General features: G+C 61.4%; 1 protein-coding gene across 4 annotated transcripts; it reads left to right on the top strand.

The window, feature by feature from the left end:
- The first annotated feature begins 20 nt into the window (after nt 1-20).
- ERFE (erythroferrone) lies at nt 21-18,007 on the top strand. Of its 4 annotated transcripts, XM_024124635.3 has the most exons (8): nt 21-6,086; nt 8,525-8,647; nt 10,836-10,938; nt 12,118-12,374; nt 12,447-12,555; nt 12,652-12,742; nt 13,504-13,582; nt 14,917-15,117. In XM_024124635.3, the coding sequence occupies exons 1-8, from the start codon at nt 5,916-5,918 to the stop codon at nt 15,013-15,015; spliced, it is 1,032 nt and encodes a 343-aa protein (XP_023980403.1). In that variant the 5' UTR covers nt 21-5,915; the 3' UTR covers nt 15,016-15,117. The 4 variants fall into 4 exon arrangements, with proteins under 4 accessions (XP_023980403.1, XP_028338910.2, XP_028338915.2 ...); XM_028483109.2 differs by lacking the exons at nt 21-6,086; nt 8,525-8,647 and adding an exon at nt 8,736-9,113 and having other exon boundaries at nt 12,447-12,551; nt 14,917-15,241; XM_028483114.2 differs by lacking the exons at nt 21-6,086; nt 8,525-8,647 and adding an exon at nt 8,736-9,113.
- The last annotated feature ends 12 nt before the right edge of the window (nt 18,008-18,019 follow it).

Consider the following 18,019-nt stretch of genomic DNA (forward strand, 5'->3'; position numbering starts at 1 on the left):
ACTCGCCCTCACGGCACTGGGGGGCAGTACTTGGGCTGGGGGAGCATAGCCCACTCCAGGGCCTTGTCCTCAACTTTGGGGCGCCAAACCACCCTTCGTCTGATCAGCTGAGCTGGAATCGGGCCCCTCCAGTTGAGTGATGGAGAAGAGTTTAATGAGGAGCTATCTCCGAGGTGCGGGCCAGCTGAGGGGGACCCAGCAAGGGCTCGAGGAGCTCCCAGGGCTACCAACGGTGGGGAGCTGCCACCACCCCTCGGCCTCCAGGGCGGAGCAGAGGAGATGCAGACCCCAGAAAGGGAGCTAGAGGGAAAGGGCTGCCGAGGAGCTGGGGCCTTTGCTAGAGGAACGCAGCCACTGCTGCTGCCCCAGTGCCTCCCACTGGCCAAACCCAACCAGAATCAGAGGAAAGACAGGCCACTGACACAGTGTGTAGTGGCCAGCCTGCAGGGGCAGAGAGCAGGTGGAGAGGGGTGGACAGGGCACCAGGACAGGGCAAACAAGATCTCCAGCACACAATCAAGCACAAGAGATTCTCATGTAAAATGGACACTCGTGTACTGATTCAAGCAAGGATGGTCATGGAGAATCCAGGCCTCCACACCCCTTTTCAAAGCCCCCGGAAAACAAGGCTCCTCAGAAGGTTTGGGGCTAGTGCGGAATCTAGAAAAGGGAACCGGTAACCTGGGAACACGTGCAAAGGCCCACCACTCTCAGACCCACGGCAGGTGACCACCTGGCCCGCTCCAGAATACTCGTGTGTGCCGGGTGGGTGCATGTTGTCTTTCCCTCAGACCACGCTGGGTAAACTGAGACACCTCCAGCAGAGCCTGCCTGCAGTGATCACAGTCCTCTCAGCAGCCGGACCCAGCACAGCTGAGCCGGGCGAAGCTCCCTTTGGTCCCCAGATGAGCCAGCGTCTGGGGATGCTTCTAGCCATTTCCACTGGACTTGGATTTTCCAGTACCTCCTAGACAAGACCATTTCATTTTTGAGCATCTTCCCTGCACCAGGCAGGGACAGGGATTGCTGGACTCAGCCAGTTGACATTTGTAATTAAATGGACTAGTCAAATGACAGTTCACTGTAGTCAATTTAGACCACTGCACCAGTTGGCTGGTTGACCAGTTGGCCCAGTGGAAAGTATGCGTATTGACCTGGATTCTGGTAGCGACTGAAGAACGGGGTGGTCTCAGCCACATACAGCGTAAGGATGTCCACTCCTCCAGGGCTGTGTCATTCGTCTTTGATTCCCAGCGCCCAGCACGGAGCTGGACACTCAGGCTGAAGCGTAGCTGCCGTTGCTATGTGTGCAGGACCAGGTACATAGGAGAACAGCCGGGCATGAAGCGGATTGATTGACGAATGGAGTGGACTGTGGTGAGACTCTTCATGGAGAAGGTAATTGCCTGTTTGGCAGGAACACCCTAGGAGGCAATGTGATGTCCTCAAAGCTGATAGACTGTCCTAGGAATTATCTTGGTCACGATCACATTTAAGAATGTGCTTCTTCCCACAATGGCAAACAGGGCCATCGAGAGCCTACCATCTTGCATAAAGCTGAGAGGTGGGCTGAGGCCTAATTTTGAAATGAATCTCTTGAAAACATGGAAACAATTAGCAGAAAATAACCCAAGAGACCCTCTTGGTGAGAGGTGAGAAGGAATGCTTCCCCTGAGCATTAGACCTGAGGTTGCCCACGGTCCCATCCAGGAAGTACACGCAGGTTCCCAGCACTTGTCCCTGTGCTTGGCACGCAGCAGGAACTGAGTCAACATTCCTTGAGTTGAATTGAATCTGTGGCCTTCAGAGCTACTGACCTCAAGTTGCGGGGGCCGGATCTGGACGAGTTTTCATTTGGTGGCTCCGTGACCTCAGGCCAATCCCAAGACCTAGCCTCAGTTTCCTCGTCTGTGCAGTGGGGACAATCACGTGATTTGAGAATTAGATGATGTCATGCTGGGAAGGCTCCGACGGACAGCAAAGGTTGCCCGCCTGTATACCGGGAGGCCACACAACAAGGCTCCCATTGTTTTGGGGGGTGGAGGGAGCTTTGATTCCCATGACTTCATCTGTAAAGGTCCTTCCTTTGGAGGAAGAGAGAAGAGTGGGAACAGCTTGACGGCATCAGGCCGCTGGGAAGCCAGGGCTGAGGCCGTGACATGAGGGCCCAAGAATGAGGATTAGATTTCAGCCAGGCGTGAAGGCGCGTGGGGGAGGCCACCTCGAGCCCCGCCCGCCCCCTCCTGCGGCCACTCCATCCAGTCCCTCCTCCCTGGGATCCGTTAACTCACCCTCAGATGCCACCCTCACTGCTGAGCCCACGGGATGCTGCTGCAGTGGAAGGGGCCCCCAGGGCCATCAGAGCCTTGTTTGTGGTGGTCCTTGAGCTGCGTGATGCTTTGCTAAGCTCCCCCCTCCTCTGAGTAGAGGCCGTTTTTGGAATGCAACCCCAGAAACCTGCAGGGAGCCCCACCTGAAGGCCCCAGCCCTCTGCGCTCTCCTGCCCCACGGCCGGGCTGTGTCATCACCTCCGGAGAGGGTTACTGGAGGCTGCACAGCACCAGAACGGATTTGATTTGGGCCCTCTGGCAGGCCTATGACATCATGGGGATTGTTCACTGTTTGGGAAAATAACTGTTTTTCACATGGCAACAGCTCCTGTCCTCAATGCTGGCCTTGTGAGGACGGGGACTCCCTACTGTGAGTTGGAAATGATATCACAAGACCATCTTAAGGATCACGTGACCCAAATCTGGTCCCTCCCTCCCCACACGTCCTCCATGTTGCCAAAGGTGACAGAGCCTGAGCCTCACCTTCCCAGGGTGTAGGTTGGGACTAAAGGTATCTGGTCCCGAGAGCAGCCTGCCTCACCTGCTGTGGACTGGATACAGGCCAGCAGCCCAGAAGCGGAGTCCCCACGTGGCCGGCCTCCATGCTAGGGGGGATCATCACCCGTCACCTTACACCTCCCTAATGAAAGCGTCCCAGGCGAGGGCTCGGGGCCGGCAGCTGTTGTTGTGCCCATTGTACAGAGCAGCAAACTGAGGCTCCGAGGGATGAGTGCCTAAAGGCCCTGAGGTGTGCCTCCTCCAAAGCCTCAGAGGGCCGTGTGAGGACCGGGTTTGCTGAGCAGACACGCGGCTGGCTGTGACCTGGGCTCTGACCATGCTCTGCCATGGCCTCCACGGCCCAGGGCCTCTGTCTTCAGGTAGGTCTGAGGGCACCTACCCCCCGCCCCCCGCATGATGTGATGTGATGACCCTCACTGCTCAGGCAGCCTGGAAGGCAAGCAGGCCTCGCTCGTGGCTCCACACAGGACCCGCCACGGACTCAGCTCCTCCTAGAGCAGGCCCTGAGGACACGTGCGTTAATGCCAGCTCTCAGCCGAGAAAGCTGAGACTCCCAGGAGCTCGAGGACAGGCTGGCCACCCTCAGGTGAGGGGCGGAGCCCAGGTGGAGCCCCTTTCCCACCACATCATCGGGCTGCCCCCCTGGACTTCCATCCCCCCAGGAAGGGAAAGCTCGTGATGAGCTCCCTGGTTCAAGAGGGGCAGCCGCACGCGTTTCCCTGGGCTTCCCTCACAGCCAGACCCCCGTAGGGAACCCCACACCTAAGGGGTTCCTGTCTCAGGGAAAAGACAGAGCTGTATTTTCAATAACCTTTGAGTTCATCAGCAAGAATAGGCAGGACCCTGATGGGCAAAACGTGGCTGTGAAGACGGGACCATGCCCAGGGGGCAAGGGGGCCCAGCCCGGCCCCAGCCCCGAGCCCAGGCTGTGAGTCCCTAGCGAACCTTCATCTCGCTGGGCTGACCAATAAGAAGTGAATGAGGTGCTGGATGTGGACAAGCTTTTTCAGAAACATGAAGGTACGTTCACAGAGCTGCATCTCCTGAGGACAGAAGCCCCTCTGCCAGCGGACTGTGGGTTTCAACGGCGAAAACACCCCACACTCGGCATCCCATGGTCCCAGATGAAGTCACCCCCACAAAATGAAAGTGAACAAAATTTTAATACCTAACGCTGAAGCACACGCCCGGCACACACACACATGTCATTACAAAGTTCCAATGCCCGGCTTCCTAACAGATGTTCCTTGTGGGACCAGAAATGAGAAGCCACCCAAGAAATCCTGAATTCTTTGAGAACCTTCTGACAACACCGTCTACAAATTTTGGAGCAAATGGCCTTATTTGTAACAAATGGTTGCTGATGGAATAAGTTCATATAGTTTATTGAGTATGTATTATAAAAGCCAGTAGTTCTCAAGTATCCTCTTGGAGAGCTGCAATTTCTATAGGAAGTTCAGTTTTTTCATTCCAGCGATAATTTTCCCCCAAAATTGTATAAAGATAAAGACAGAACTCCTTTGCAGTTCTAATTTGCCTTTCAGTAAGTCTCATAGAGTAAGTCTGCAGGACACACCCTGGCGGGGACACATTCTCAGGATGGGAAGGGTATTTTTCTCTTTAACCCCCCCAAAACTACCACCATCCCCCATCCTACAGGAAAAGCGGCAGAATCACAGGGAAAAATTAACATCTAATACCAGGCTTTTTCTAAAGTATTAAGTGTTTCCTGTCCCCTGGAAACAGTGCAGGGGTGGCGGAGACCGCAGGTGATGCGGTGGGGCCCTGACTGAGGATGACCCCCAGCCCCTCCCCCAGGCCCTGGCTGCACTTGCTGAAGTTGGTGGAGCCACCCTCTGAAACAGGACAGGGGGAGAGTTCCCCCCTCTTTTCAGAAGAGGTGGAAATCATCCCTTGTGAGGGTGGCAGGCCCTTGTAAGGTGCACTTCTCAGCTGTGCCCTTCCCTTGAACCCCCTGAATAAAATGCACCGTTTACCCACCAGGTTCAGGCACCTCGGGGAGGGACACAGGAGAGCCTGGAGTGCCAGCCTCGGCAGGCAGTCGGGGCGGGGTGTGGGCGGAGTGGACGGTAGGGGTGGAGAGGCGACGCGCAGGTGATAGAACAAACAGCCCGGGGAAGAGAGAAGGGGCTGCTCTTTTCAGGGAGGAGCCTGGACCCCAGGCCTGCAGGGCCTGGTCCACCTGTGCCCGCGGCGTGCCCTGCGCTGATCCTGGTGGGCTGCGGGTAATCTGGACCCGGGTTGGATCGGCCCCCCGCCCCGCCCCCGCGGCCCCCAGGTCGACATTGGGCTCAATCCTCCCAGTCCAGGCCTCAGGGCGCCCGCTTCAGTGCAGGGCGCCTGTCCCCGGCTGCAGATTTGCTCCGTGCCCCACCCCCGCCCCCGGAGGCCCCTGCAGGTGCGCCCTGCTGGGGAGGAAGAGCCCATCCCTGACCTCAGGGCGCCCCAGCATTGGGGAGAAGGCTGCCTCGGAAGGGAGGGGCCGCCGCCTGGGAAAGGGGCTCCAAGGAGGGACCCTGGCGGTCTTCGCGCTCCGATGTGCTCAATCTAACACGCAGGGCGCGGCCGGGAGAATGGGGAGGAGGCGTCTCGAGGTCCCCGCAGAAGACGCGCGGGATAGGGAGGGGAGAAGGGATGCCCCGGGTCGGGAGAAGGGGCGTCCGGGCTCCCCTCCAAGCAGAAGCGCGGGACAGAGCGCAGGAGAGAACGGGAGCCCCGAGTTGGGGCGGAAACGCGCTCGACAGGAGGGGGCGCTCAGGCCACCGCCAGCCAGCGCTCCCCGAGCCCCCTGCCTCCCCTGAACTGCCTTCCTCGACCCCGCGCCACCTTTCCTAACGCGTGCCCCGCCCCGCAGCGCCCCCTTCCCTCCCCGCACCGCCACCCCGCCGCCCCCGCGGCTGCAGCGCGCGCGGGAGCCGGGAGGGGGCGCCGGCGGTGACGCGCGCTCTCCGGGCGACGCGGGGGATTCAAGCGCGATATAAGGCGCGGAGCCAGAGGGCGAGTCCCAGACGCAGCGCTCGGAGGAGAGAGGGACCCGCCGCCCGCATGGCCCCCGCCTGTTGCCCTGCCGGAGCCCTGATGCTCGCGTACGCGGGCCTGCTGGCCGCCGCCGCGGGCCTCGGCTCCCCGGAGCCCGGCGCGCCCTCGGGGAGCCGCGCCTGCGAGGAGCCGCCACCCGGGAACGAGCTGCCTGCGGGGTCGGACGCCCGCCCGCAGGTAAGACGCCGCCCGACTACTCGCCCGGGCCCCAGCGCCCCAGAGACCTCCGGACCTCAGTTTCCCCACCCGGAGGCTGCACCTCCTGAGCTCCAGGGCGCCCCGGAGGCGGAGGGCGCTTGCTTCCGGGCCGGTGGGGAGCGCGGCGCCGCGAGCGGGGACCTGGGCTGGCTTGGCTGTCCTCCTTTGTAAAGTGGGCAGAAAAACGCTTAGCTTGCGGGGGAGGCCCAGGAGGTCTGGACGCCGCCCCACTGCACAGACTGGCGCCTTAAGGCCAGGCTTGACCTTGGCTTTTTGGGTAGTTCTTTGGCATTGAAGCAAAGTTCTAGCAGACCGGGGGACATGCCTTTTCTCTGGGGACTTCTACGTCGGGAAGTGAGTAAAGTGTAAATAACTTCATTCTCCTGAAATTGGGAAGAACGTATTTGTAAAAGTGTGAGCAAGTTACTGACCACCACCGCACCCCACCCCTGCCCCCGATCTGTTTGGTGCAAGTCTCTCTGGCAAACAAAAACTGCCTTCCTGCCGGTTGGGGAGGGTGCAGGGGAGAAAGGCGTGGGGTGCCGGGCCCCCAGTGACGTGTGATTTCTGGCCGAGGCCGGTGATGCTTAGCTCTGCCTGCTTCTTCCTTCCCTTGCTACACAAAGGGTGCTCAGGTTGGAGGAGGCTGGGGAATTGGGGCCTTCAGAGGGGCCCTCAGTGTGGGTGGGGCCTCTCAGACAGGGAGGTGAGGGCTGTCGGGGAAGGAGCTTTGAGTTTCTTTTTTCTGAAGATATCTGTGAGCAGTGCAAAGGGCAGCCTTGCGGGGGCCTCAAGCCTGCACCTCTGCTCTCAGCATCACTCTGGGAACCGTGATGCCCCCGCTGAAGGACACCCCCATTAAAGACAGGTGGAGGCGGCAGCCAGCCCCGCCTGCCCCCTGGGAGGGGCCTCCCCACTTCCCATGGACTGAAGGCAAACCCTACCCAGCCAGCCAACCACAACCCCTGGGGGGCAGGGTTGCCAGATGTCGGGCTGTGGTGGCCGGGAAGCAGAGGGGGCGTCACGTGCTTCCAGGTGGGGCTCTGGCCTTGGACCCTCCTTGGGTCCACGGAGGCTCCTTTCTGAGAGCCCCTGGAGGCCGGAGACTTCAGTCGGCCAGGGCAGTTGCCAGATACCCACCCATCCTGCCGCAGGCCCGTCTCCCAGACCCCCAGACCAACGTGGTCTCACCTGTTTCAGTTCCCCAAAGCAAACTGGGGTCTGAGTCCTCCCACAGGCTACTGGTCCAGCTGGGAGGGCCAGTGTGGCACACACACCATCCAGCCCATGTAGGCTCCTCCTGACACGTGTTTCCACTGAGGGCAGCGTGAAGTGAGGCCACAGGTCCTGGTGTCCGTGGAGAGGAACCAGTCGGGGGGCGCCTTGCGGGGCCCAGCACCCAGGGAGAGGTGGGGAAGCCCCAGGCACTCTGAGGCCTTTCCGAGGCCTCTCCGTCCCAGCCAGGCTCCTCCATCACAGAAGCCCCGTCCCCATCACAGCATACTGGCTCCTGATGGGAGGCCCCGGATCCTTGCAGAGGGGCTGCCAGACCACTGGGTCTGCCTCTGACGAAAGGGCCTGGTGGCTCCAAGATCCCAGGGTCCTTCCATCAGTCACCGGAGTCGGCGCCCATGACCTCACCTAAGCCCTCTTGAGCCAATTGCCATCCCAGCTGGCAGCCCTGCCTGGAGCTCAGACTGTGCGAGGCCCACTGCCCAGAGAGCCAAGGGCCTCTCCCTGCAAGGTACCTCCTGGAACTCTCCTCCATGTCAGGACTAGTCCGAATGCACTATGAAGGGGAATGGCCATTTCTGGAACCACCACTGTCCTTGCTTAGGTCACGTGTCTCAGAAGTCCTGAGGCAGATGAGTGGTGGCACATGCCGTGCAGGCACCTGGAGTCATGATATCTCAGTGCTGGACACCCCCCGACCCCGGTCCCCACACCAGCACTGGACTGTAGGCCTCAACATCCCTGAGGGCTGAAATTGGCCTCCCTGGAACTCCGGACCATCGGGCTTGGCCGGGGGGTCTGCTGGCGGTCGGGGGCCCCTGCCTGAGCACCCGTGGATGCCGGCGGGGCCTGATCCTCTGACTCCCAGGAGGTGCATCCACTGCAGCTCCCGGACGGAGGCTGGGACAGGCCCGGTGGCCCAGCAGAGCCCGAGTCCCACCTGCTCTGAAGCTCTGCACCCCGTCTTCCTCCACCCATGCCCAGGGGCCTCTTCTCCCGCAAAGTCCAGGCTGTGGAGTGGCCTGTTCCCCAGGGGTCGTCCTCCGCGGGGCCGGGGGCCGGGGCTGTGCTGTCTTGGAGGGCGCAGTGGCGGGGGCCCGAGGGTGCCGGAGGCCAGTCCTGCACATGGACCTCCTGCAAAGCGTCCGGGGGAGGCAGGCCAGCTGATGGCTGTTGTGTTCCAGGAGCCCACCGTGGGGCAAGTGCACGGCGTCGACCCCCGAGATGCCTGGATGCTCTTCGTTAGGCAGAGTGACAAGGGCGTCAACAGCAAGAAGGGCAGCAGAGGCAAAGCCAAGAAGTTGAAGGTGAGCGCTGGAGCCCCAGCCAGCGGTGTGTGGGTGTGTGTGTGTGTCCCCTGGGTGTGTGTCCTGAGGCCCGGTGGCCCAGCAGAGCCCGAGTCCCACCTGCTCTGAAGCTCTGCACCCCGTCTTCCTCCACCCATGCCCAGGGGCCTCTTCTCCCGCAAAGTCCAGGCTGTGGAGTGGCCTGTTCCCCAGGGGTCGTCCTCCGCGGGGCCGGGGGCCGGGGCTGTGCTGTCTTGGAGGGCGCAGTGGCGGGGGCCCGAGGGTGCCGGAGGCCAGTCCTGCACATGGACCTCCTGCAAAGCGTCCGGGGGAGGCAGGCCAGCTGATGGCTGTTGTGTTCCAGGAGCCCACCGTGGGGCAAGTGCACGGCGTCGACCCCCGAGATGCCTGGATGCTCTTCGTTAGGCAGAGTGACAAGGGCGTCAACAGCAAGAAGGGCAGCAGAGGCAAAGCCAAGAAGTTGAAGGTGAGCGCTGGAGCCCCAGCCAGCGGTGTGTGGGTGTGTGTGTGTGGTGTGTGTGTGTGTGTCCTGGGTGTGTGTGTGTGTGTCCTGGGTGTGTGTGTGTGTCCTGGGTGTGTGGGTGTGTGGGTGTGTCCCCTGGGTGTGTGTGTGTCCTGTGTGTGTGTGTTTGTCCTGGGTGTATGTGTGTCCTGGGTGTGTGTGTGTGTGTGTGTCCTCTGGGTGTGGGTGTGGGTGTGTGTGTGTCCCCTGGGTGTGTGTGTGTGTGTCCGTCCCCTGTGTGTGTGTGTGTCCTGGGTGTGTGTGTGTGTCCCCTGGGTGTGTGTGTGTGTGTCCTGGGTGTGTGTGTGTGTGTGTGTCCTCTGGGTGTGGGTGTGGGTGTGTGTGTGGTGTGTGTGTGTGTGTGTGTGTGTCCGTCCCCTGGGTGTGTGTGTGTGTCCCCTGGGTGTGTGTGTGTGTGTCCTGGGTGTGTGTGTGTGTCCTGGGTGTGTGTGTGTGTGTGTCCCCTGGGTGTGTGTCCCCTGGGTGTGTGTCCCCTGAGTGTGTGTGTGTGTGTCCTGGGTGTGTGTGTGTGTGTCCTGGGTGTGTGTGTATGTGTGTGTGTGTGAGCCTCCACCCACGGGCCTCTCCCCAAATCCCCAGTCCTCCGCCACCACCCCACACCCCTCACTGGCTCCCACTGGACACCCTGAGCATTTCCAACAAGCACAGACCCTCAGCCTCGGGCCAGAGGGCACAGAAGTGTCAAGCTGGGGCCTAGTGACCCTGAGTTTGGGGTCTGTTCCAACCATTTACCCCGCACCCCTAGAACGCCAGGCGGCCTCACTGGCTCCCCCCTTTCTCTCCCCTCTGCATCCTGGCACGGGAGGCCTGGGCTGGCCTGGTAGGGCAGTCAGGGACCAAGCTGGAGGGGCCTACAGGTGGGCTGGGGTGACACAGTCTGGTTCCTGGTGGCTGGGGCACATGGGGGCCCTGGTAGCTGCTGGCCCCCACCCTCATTCAGCCTGGCCAGGGGCCTGGCACCTGGTCCTGATGGCTGACTCTTGCCCTGAGCCCCAGAGAGGGCTGTGTCCCCTGGGGTGAGGCGCTCCGGTCACGGCTGTGCTGCCCACGCTGAGGCAGCGGGGCCTCACCCTGCCCCACGTCTGACCCAGTGACCGGGTGCCGGGCTCTGAGCCTGAGGCAGCCGGGCTGCTGGGCTGTCACCGTGGCCTGAGCCGTCACCCCCGACGCTGAGCTGGGGGCTCCCCCAGGCTCCTCCCTGCAGGGGACTCCCTTGCTCCCGGGCGGCTCCCAGCCCCGCCCAGCGAGGGCTCCTTGCGGACCCCAGGCCCCGGTGCTGGGCCAGGCACAGGCCGGACTTGCCAACTGGTGCCGCGACAGAGACCTGAGAGTCGAGAGCGGCCTGGCGCGCCCCTGCCTCCCCTTTTCCCGCCATCAGGAAATCCAGCCCCAGGGCTGGGCTGCAGCCTTCTGCCTACCCACTCGAGCACTTTCCTCCCCCCAGCCCTGCCCCCAGGGGCACCACCACCCTGAGGCCCTGTGCCTGCAGCTTTCACTGCCTCTTCAGGGGAATCGGAGGCCCTGGAGGCTGACCTCCACCTCAGGGGTCCAAGCAGGAGCCCCCCCACCCCCTTGCCAGGCTCGGTGGCAAGAGCTTGCAGAGGGGGCACCCGCGGTCCCCAGCCTGCCTGTTCAGATGTCTTCACCATCAAGCTTCTCTTTCAGCTCGGCCTGCCAGGTCCCCCAGGGCCCCCCGGGCCCCAGGGCCCCCCGGGCCCCATCACCCCACCGGAGGTCCTGCTGAAAGAGTTCCAGTTGCTTCTGAAAGGTAGGGAGGGGCACCCACCCCACCCCCGGTGTGAGCGGGGCCGGGGAGGGCATCCTGGAGGAGCTGAGGTGGGCTAGACCTTTGTCTGTTGACCGGTATCCCAAGGAGGCTTCTGCTCTGGTGCTTGCCTGGGTCAAGGCCGTGGGTCAGGAGCTTGCGGGGGAGGTGGGAGGAGGGTGGTGAGGAGGTGGCCTCACAGAGGAAGGTGGACTTGGCCACTCGGTGTTCACTAGGTGCCTGGGCACGAGCATCCATGCCCCACCTGGGAGTCCGGTGAGCCTAGCAAAGGCTGAGAGATCTAAGCCCGTGCCCCCCAGGTGGGGACTGTCAGGGAGGGGTCAGGGCCCCTTAAGCTTGCAAAGTGCTCCTCTGATCCCCGCAGTGACACCAGGGAGATCAGGGGCTCACCCCGGTAACACAGGCCCCCTTCTACCCCTTGATCACCTGTGCCCCCGCCTCTTCTCCTGACAGATCTCTGCCGCTGGCCTCAGAGCCCCCGTGAGGCTGCCCTCATGGGGCAAGGAGGATGGTGTCTGGGGGCAGCACAGGGAGGAGGAGGATGGGGCAGCTGAGCTGGAGGCTGCAGAGCTGAGCGGAGCTCTAGCACCTAGGGCGGTGTCCCTGCACTGTGGCCAGCTGCTGAGTCGCGGCTCACGCTACTGACTAGAGTTAATGTCATTGTGAAGAGCTACTGAGTGTTTTTCCCCCTTCAATTTAATGTACTGTTCATTTAAGTAGACCAGCTTCAGCGGCTGAAGAACCTCCGTATTATGTGCAATATAGCTGCAAAATTATTTATTTATACCCAGCTTCTTTTCAAAAATGACCAGTCTGGCTTAAACTGTTGCATTCCCTGATAACAACAAAAATGTAAACAGAGAAGAAACGGCAGCGGGAAGGGGGAAGAAGCGGGAGGATAGGCAGGTGATTCCTGGGTGAATCAGCCCTGAGCTTCCCGGTAGCCAAAGCGTGAAAGGAAACAGGTGCAGCCGCAGGATCAGGAGGCAGTTTCCGAAGACCCGCCAGGCCCGACTGCGTGCGCCCGGCGCGCGGTTCCGGGGTAACCGGTAATGGTCCCCCGCGCTCTCAGCAGCGCCCGGGTTGGGGAAGGGGTCCGGGAGGGACACGGAAGGGCGAGCGAGGCGGTCCTGGCGCGGCCACCGCTCGCTCTTGTGCCAGGCGCGGTGCGGACACGCGAGTGCGCGGAGCCTGAGCCCCGCCCGCGCGGCCCCGCAGCGGTGCCGGCCGTCCCCGCGGAGGACGAGGAGGAGGACGAGGAGGAGGCGGCGGGGGGCGCGGACGTGCTGGCGCTGCGGGCTGCGCCCCTGGCCCCGGGTCCGCGGGCGCCGCGCGTCGAGGCCGCCTTCCACTGCCGCCTGCGCCGGGACGCGTCGGTGGAGCGGCGCGCGCTGCACGAGCTCGGCGTCTACTACGTGGTGAGTCCGGGGCGGGGCGGCCGGGGCGGGGCGGGCGCGGCGGGCCCGGGGTGACCGTCCGTGCGCCCGCAGCCCGACGCCGAGGGCGCCTTCCGCCGCGGCCCGGGCCTGAACCTGACCAGCGGCCAGTACACGGCGCCCGTCTCCGGCTTCTACGCGCTCGCCGCCACGCTGCACGTGGGTGAGGCCCGGGGCTGGGGCGGGGCCTGGGGGGGGCGCCCCGCCGCGCTCGGTTCCCGCCGCCCGGTGGTGACCGCCCCCGCGCCTCCCCCGGCAGCGCTGGCCGAGCAGACGAGACGGGCGCCGCCGCGCCCCCGGGACCGCCTGCGCCTGCTCATCTGCATCCAGTCCCGGTGCCAGCACCACGCGTGAGTGGGCGCGGGCAGGGCGCGCAGCCCGGGCGCCCGCCTCCTCCCTCGGGGCTTCCCCCGGCTACCGTCAGGCGTTCCTCCCGCCCCTGCGCGCGCTCCCCGAACCCCGACCCGGGACGTGGGGGCCCGGCCCGCCCCAGCCCCTGTTCTGCCCGCCCCCCGCAGGGGACTGACTCCCATCCGGCGACCCGAGGCGCCAGCGTCGCGTCCCCAGGCCTGTCCTGACCAGTCTGTGCGGACCCTCCCCCAGGCGCGCTCCCAGCCCTTCTCCGTGAACTTGTCCAGCTTCCCGTCGCTTGCTGGTCCGGGAGGGCAGGGCTGCTCCTTCGGTGTCCTCAGCACCCAGAACAGCCCAGGCAGGGAGCAGGTGCTCCGCAGCGGTTGCGGAAGGCATGCATGGGTGAAGTTCACATCTTCTCACTCTGGTTTGGAAAGCCCTGCACCGATTGGCCTGAACCCAGCTTCACTGCTGCCAGCCCCGCACCTGCGGCTGCACCGGCCAGTGTCTCGCTTCCCATCAGAGCCAGGATTTGCTGCCCGGCCCTTACGGCACACCTTCAGCCCCGTGGAGCCTGTCCTTACTCCTCTTGGGGACCCAGTTCAGATGCCACCTCCACCAGAAGCCCTGGCTAAGACAGCCATTCTCATGGCACTTTGCTGGGTGTCGGGCGCTGCGGTGATTGTGAGCACATTGTGGGTGAAGTTGGTGGTTCTGGGGCAGGGGTCTCAGGCCCACCCTCTTTCTGTTTTGGCCGCAGCTCCCTGGAGGCTGTCATGGGGCTGGAGAGCAGCAGCGAGTTCTTCACCATCTCGGTCAACGGCGTGCTGTATCTGCAGGTGTGTGGGGCAGGCTCAGCTATGGGGGGGCCACCACCTGGACACAGCCGTGGGGGTGACTGGGCAGGGAGGGGTGTGCGTGGGTGCTCAGGAGCTCTGGGTGCAGTGCCGTCAGCCTCCAGGCCCGGGCGAGGGTCAGGGCGGCACAGAGCACTCCCGCTAGTCCAGGCAGAGCCAGGCCAAGACCAGGTCTCCTTTCCCCAGACCTGGCCCTGCCCCACAGACTCCTGTCCTCGACAGACACCCTGCTCCTCCGTCTCCTGTTTTCTGACCTACCAGGCGTCCCATATTGAGGACTGGTGCTTCTGGCCGTAACGAGCCCTTCGGAAGGGACTCAGTGGGCAAGGGGACGGGGGGGCAGTGACAGAGGTCAGCTCTTTGCCCAGGATGACATCACGACCCCCTGGCCCACTGGGACTTCGGGAAGCAGATGCAGTTATTTCCTACACAAAACCCCAACTGACAGTCTCATTCTAGAACTGTGGGGATTTGGGCAAGTGCTTGAGAAACTGATGAAAAGATGAGATTTCCTAAAAAAGAAAAAATTTAGGTACAGATGTGTGGAATAAAGCTCACATGTAAATAGCACTAACTAGGCCAGGCCCGTTCTGAGCACTTAACATAAATTACCCATTACTCACAGCGCTTTAAGATAGAAAATATTATTCCCCTGTTTACAAATAAGGGAACTAAGGCACAGAAGTGTTTTAAGTAATTTGCCCAAGCTCGCACAGCAAAGCCAGGATTGGAGGCCAGGCTGTGGCTGCAGGCGGCTATGGTTGCTGGAAGGCGTTTAGAGGTCTGGTCCCTGGCACTGCCGCGTGAACTCAGATGGCACACAGCGTGCCTGGGGTCTTAAGATGCAAATGCCCAGATTCTGCGTCTCTGGGAGTTCCCAGGTCACATCTGGGGATGTGACCCTGCTGATGTCTGGACCACATTCGGAGTAGCCAGGCCAGAGTACCAGTCCCACCGTGGCCCTACCAAGTGGGTCAGTGGCCAGGCCTGTGGGGGGAAGGGGCACCCTCACACGAGAGTTCAGCACGCTTTCAGGCTTCGAGTGCAGCAGAGGGAACTGTTTGATGCTCAAGCCCACTCTGGCCCTGAGCGGAGGCTGGCTCCCCTGCACGTGCACGACAGGGAGCCCGCCCATTGGTGCAGGGGGCTGATGGAGCTGGGGAGGAAGCACCAGACCAGGCGTCAGGGGTGCTGGGTTTGAGGGCAAGGCCTGCCGGCCCTCGCTCCTGTCCGTGGGCGGGGCGGGGTGGGCATGGCGTGTGGTCGGCGCACCCGCAGGCCGGCGGCATCCAGGCTGACGCTGACCTTCCCCGCAGGCGGGGCAGTACACCTCCGTCTTCCTGGACAATGCCAGCAGCTCCTCCCTCACAGTGCGCGGTGGCTCCCACTTCAGTGCTGTCCTCCTCGGTGTATGACTGGCCACCCCAGGCCCTCCCTCTCGCCGGGCAAATGGAGCAGGAGTGCGAACAATCTCGGGGCCGTGGCGGAGGCCACACGCAGGAGGGAGCCCGCCAACTGCCCACACTGGCCACCGCTACAGGCAGCCCGGGGAGGTGACATGCAAACTGGCAGTCCCAGACTGGGAATGATTTCAGGATGCCACCTTAAGTTAAAGGGGAGACGTTTCAGTGTGCCCAGGAGCACGTGCTTTGTCCCTCCCCAGCTGCAGACCTGGGCCCCTCCTGGCCCCAGTGGCCCCGGCAGCCTCAGCTTCATTGCTGTGGCCCAGCCCCACCTTTTCCATCTTTCTTAGTGTTCTCACGGGCTGCCTGCTGGGAGTGCCAGGACGGAGGGCGAAGGCCGCCCAGCCTGCCTGGTCCCCACCTGCCCCTCTCCCAGCCCTGCCTTTAGCCTGCCGTGGACCTCAGGGCCCTGCTTGGCCTGCAGGGACCACGGGGCCCAAGCCTCTCCTTGTGGCCCCTGGGCATAGCAGCCTCAGGCACCGGAGCGACACTGGATGGGGGCTGACGGGGGACAGTGACAGACTGGAGCTGTTTTCACTTGTGACTTGTGCAGGGTCACTTGCACACTCAGCCAGCCTTCACATAGGAGCTGTACCCTCCCCCTCCGTCGCAGACCCTCTCATGGGCGAGGGCCCCTTGCCCACCCCCTTGCGGCCCTGGCTCACTGCTCGGATCCACCCACCAGATGAAAGAGCTAGAACACCCCTGCCTGCCCATCTGCACGGATGAAGCGGACGCTTCCCACGAGCTGACAGGCTCTCGGTGCCCAACCGCAGCGTAGCCCCGCTGGGTCCGTCCAGCTCTGGGGCTCTTGAAAGCATCTTCCCCGCGGGGGTGGGAATGTGGCCCCAAGTTCAGATGGGTGTCCTGGGAAGACCGGGTCCCAAGTCCTGTGCTGCTGCAGCAGTGATGGGATGCGGGTAGCGGTGGGGATGGGGGTCTGGGAGTTGCTGCAATTTCTTTCAAGATGCGGGGCCTCCGCTGCCTGCTGAGCAAGTTACCCAACCTCTGTCCCTACACGCAAAACAGGCTACAGGAACGGGCTACCATAACATGTCCTGGGGGCCAAGCTGGTCTGGCAAGCCATTGCCCCCTTCTCAGGCCTGGGAGAGAAGGGAGCAGTGGCTGCAGTCACCTCTCACCGTAACCTTCTAGCTGGCCTTGGGATGAGCAGGTGCCTGTGGCCAGGCCTGGCTGATCCCCCGGAGCCCTAAGCTTCCAGCGCCACAGTCAGGCTCAGCCGTTGCCCTCCCAGCCAGGGGACCCCAGGTGCAATGCACACAGACCGACCACTCTGTGCCCTTTGGCAGCCCTGGCACAGTTCTCAGTAGGGCTCGTACCCGCCCTACCAGGAAGTGCCAGCTGTCCTGCCTGCCCATGCTCTTTGATAAGGGATGGTGTGGCCACGCCCTTTTCTGGATTTCACTTTGTATCCAGTGGGCACAGATATTTTAGAGACGCTATCATCTTTTACCCTTGAAAAACCCACAGAGCTTTCATTTTCTCAATATGAGTGTGTCACACAGCAATTTATTGAAGTATTTATTGTATAATATTGTCAGGTGGAATACATATATTTTATATATATATATATATATATAAAACTGACTTTTGAGAATTATTGTATGTGATTATACAAAACTACAGAAACAAAGGGCAGACCTTAAAATATAGAGTCTTGGTCATTTAGGCCAGGCTCACCAAGGACGGAGGAGTGAGCTCTGGGAGGGGAGGTGGAGGCCGTTTCCAGCCCATGGGGGCCCTCAGACCCACGGAGACGGCGGCGGGGAGAGCCTGTCCAGGGAAGCCCGGCGCCAAGCCTCTCGCAGCCCTAGGACACTAGCGGTCTGGGGATTAGGGATACACGGTCACAGACTGGTGCCTTGTTTGCTGTAAGAAAATGTTTATTGAATAAATTGTTCTACTTCCCAATTCTGAGATGCTGAGGTTCTTTCCTTCCACGATGCCACACTGCACTGTCCCAGTCCTCAGCAGAAATGAAACCTGCCTCCTAACACGCTGGGAAAGGGTGTGCTGGAAACGTTCCCGAGGTACTTGTAGGGAGGCTGGTCCCACTGACAGAACTGACGAGGTGATAAGGCCATGTGTGCAGGCTGGGCAGGGCCAGCAAACATGACAAAACAGCTTCAAAAGCAAATTTTCAGAATCTTACATCATCCTGAGGCAGCATTTACACAGGAAGACCTAAAAGCTGCTTTACTAAGGAATTATAGCGATACCAATGGCCTGCTTTACATATAAATAAGGGCTTGAAAAGAATTTTAAAGTTTGTTTTCCTGAGTAGGCTCATCATGCATTTTCAACATCTTTGACCGAAGTGAAGTGTTGTTATCATGTGACGATCAACCTCAGCCCAGCAAAGAACCAACTGAATGCACATTCCTAAGACGGGAGGCTGGACTTGGCCACAGGGCAGCAGCCTGACTGCTCAAACCTGGAAAAGTATGCATTTTACACCCAGGGTACCCAGACGTGAGACCCAGCAAACCCAGCCCTTCATAGAGTCCCTCAGCCAGACTGCATCTGTCATCACAGAATTGGAAATAATAAGCAGAATCCCGTGGTGTTTCTGGGGGGCCCGTTGGGGGCACACTGCTCTACAGAGGGACGACCTCATCTTGTTCCCCTGGCTGAGCCTGGGATCATGCTACAGGACGTTTTGTAACCTTATTTTTGTATAGAAAGCTGAAAGCAGCCAGAGCGCTCCAGCAGCCCTGGGCTCTGGGCGTGGCCTGTCCAATCCAGTCACTACCTCGATGTCCTCATTGTAAAACGCCACTTCCCCCACCAGTTATCACGAGGGTGAAACAGCACAGGAAAGGTGCACATAAACTACAAAGCACTGCACAATGAGCAGCTTACCATGGGCCGTTATCACTGGCCAACCCAAGATGCCTGTAATGGTTTTAACAAGGAGAGACCCAAAGCATATTCG

This window comes from Physeter macrocephalus, chromosome 2 (genome assembly GCF_002837175.3).
Source record: "Physeter macrocephalus isolate SW-GA chromosome 2, ASM283717v5, whole genome shotgun sequence".
In the NCBI taxonomy this organism is placed as follows: Eukaryota; Metazoa; Chordata; class Mammalia; order Artiodactyla; family Physeteridae; genus Physeter; species Physeter macrocephalus.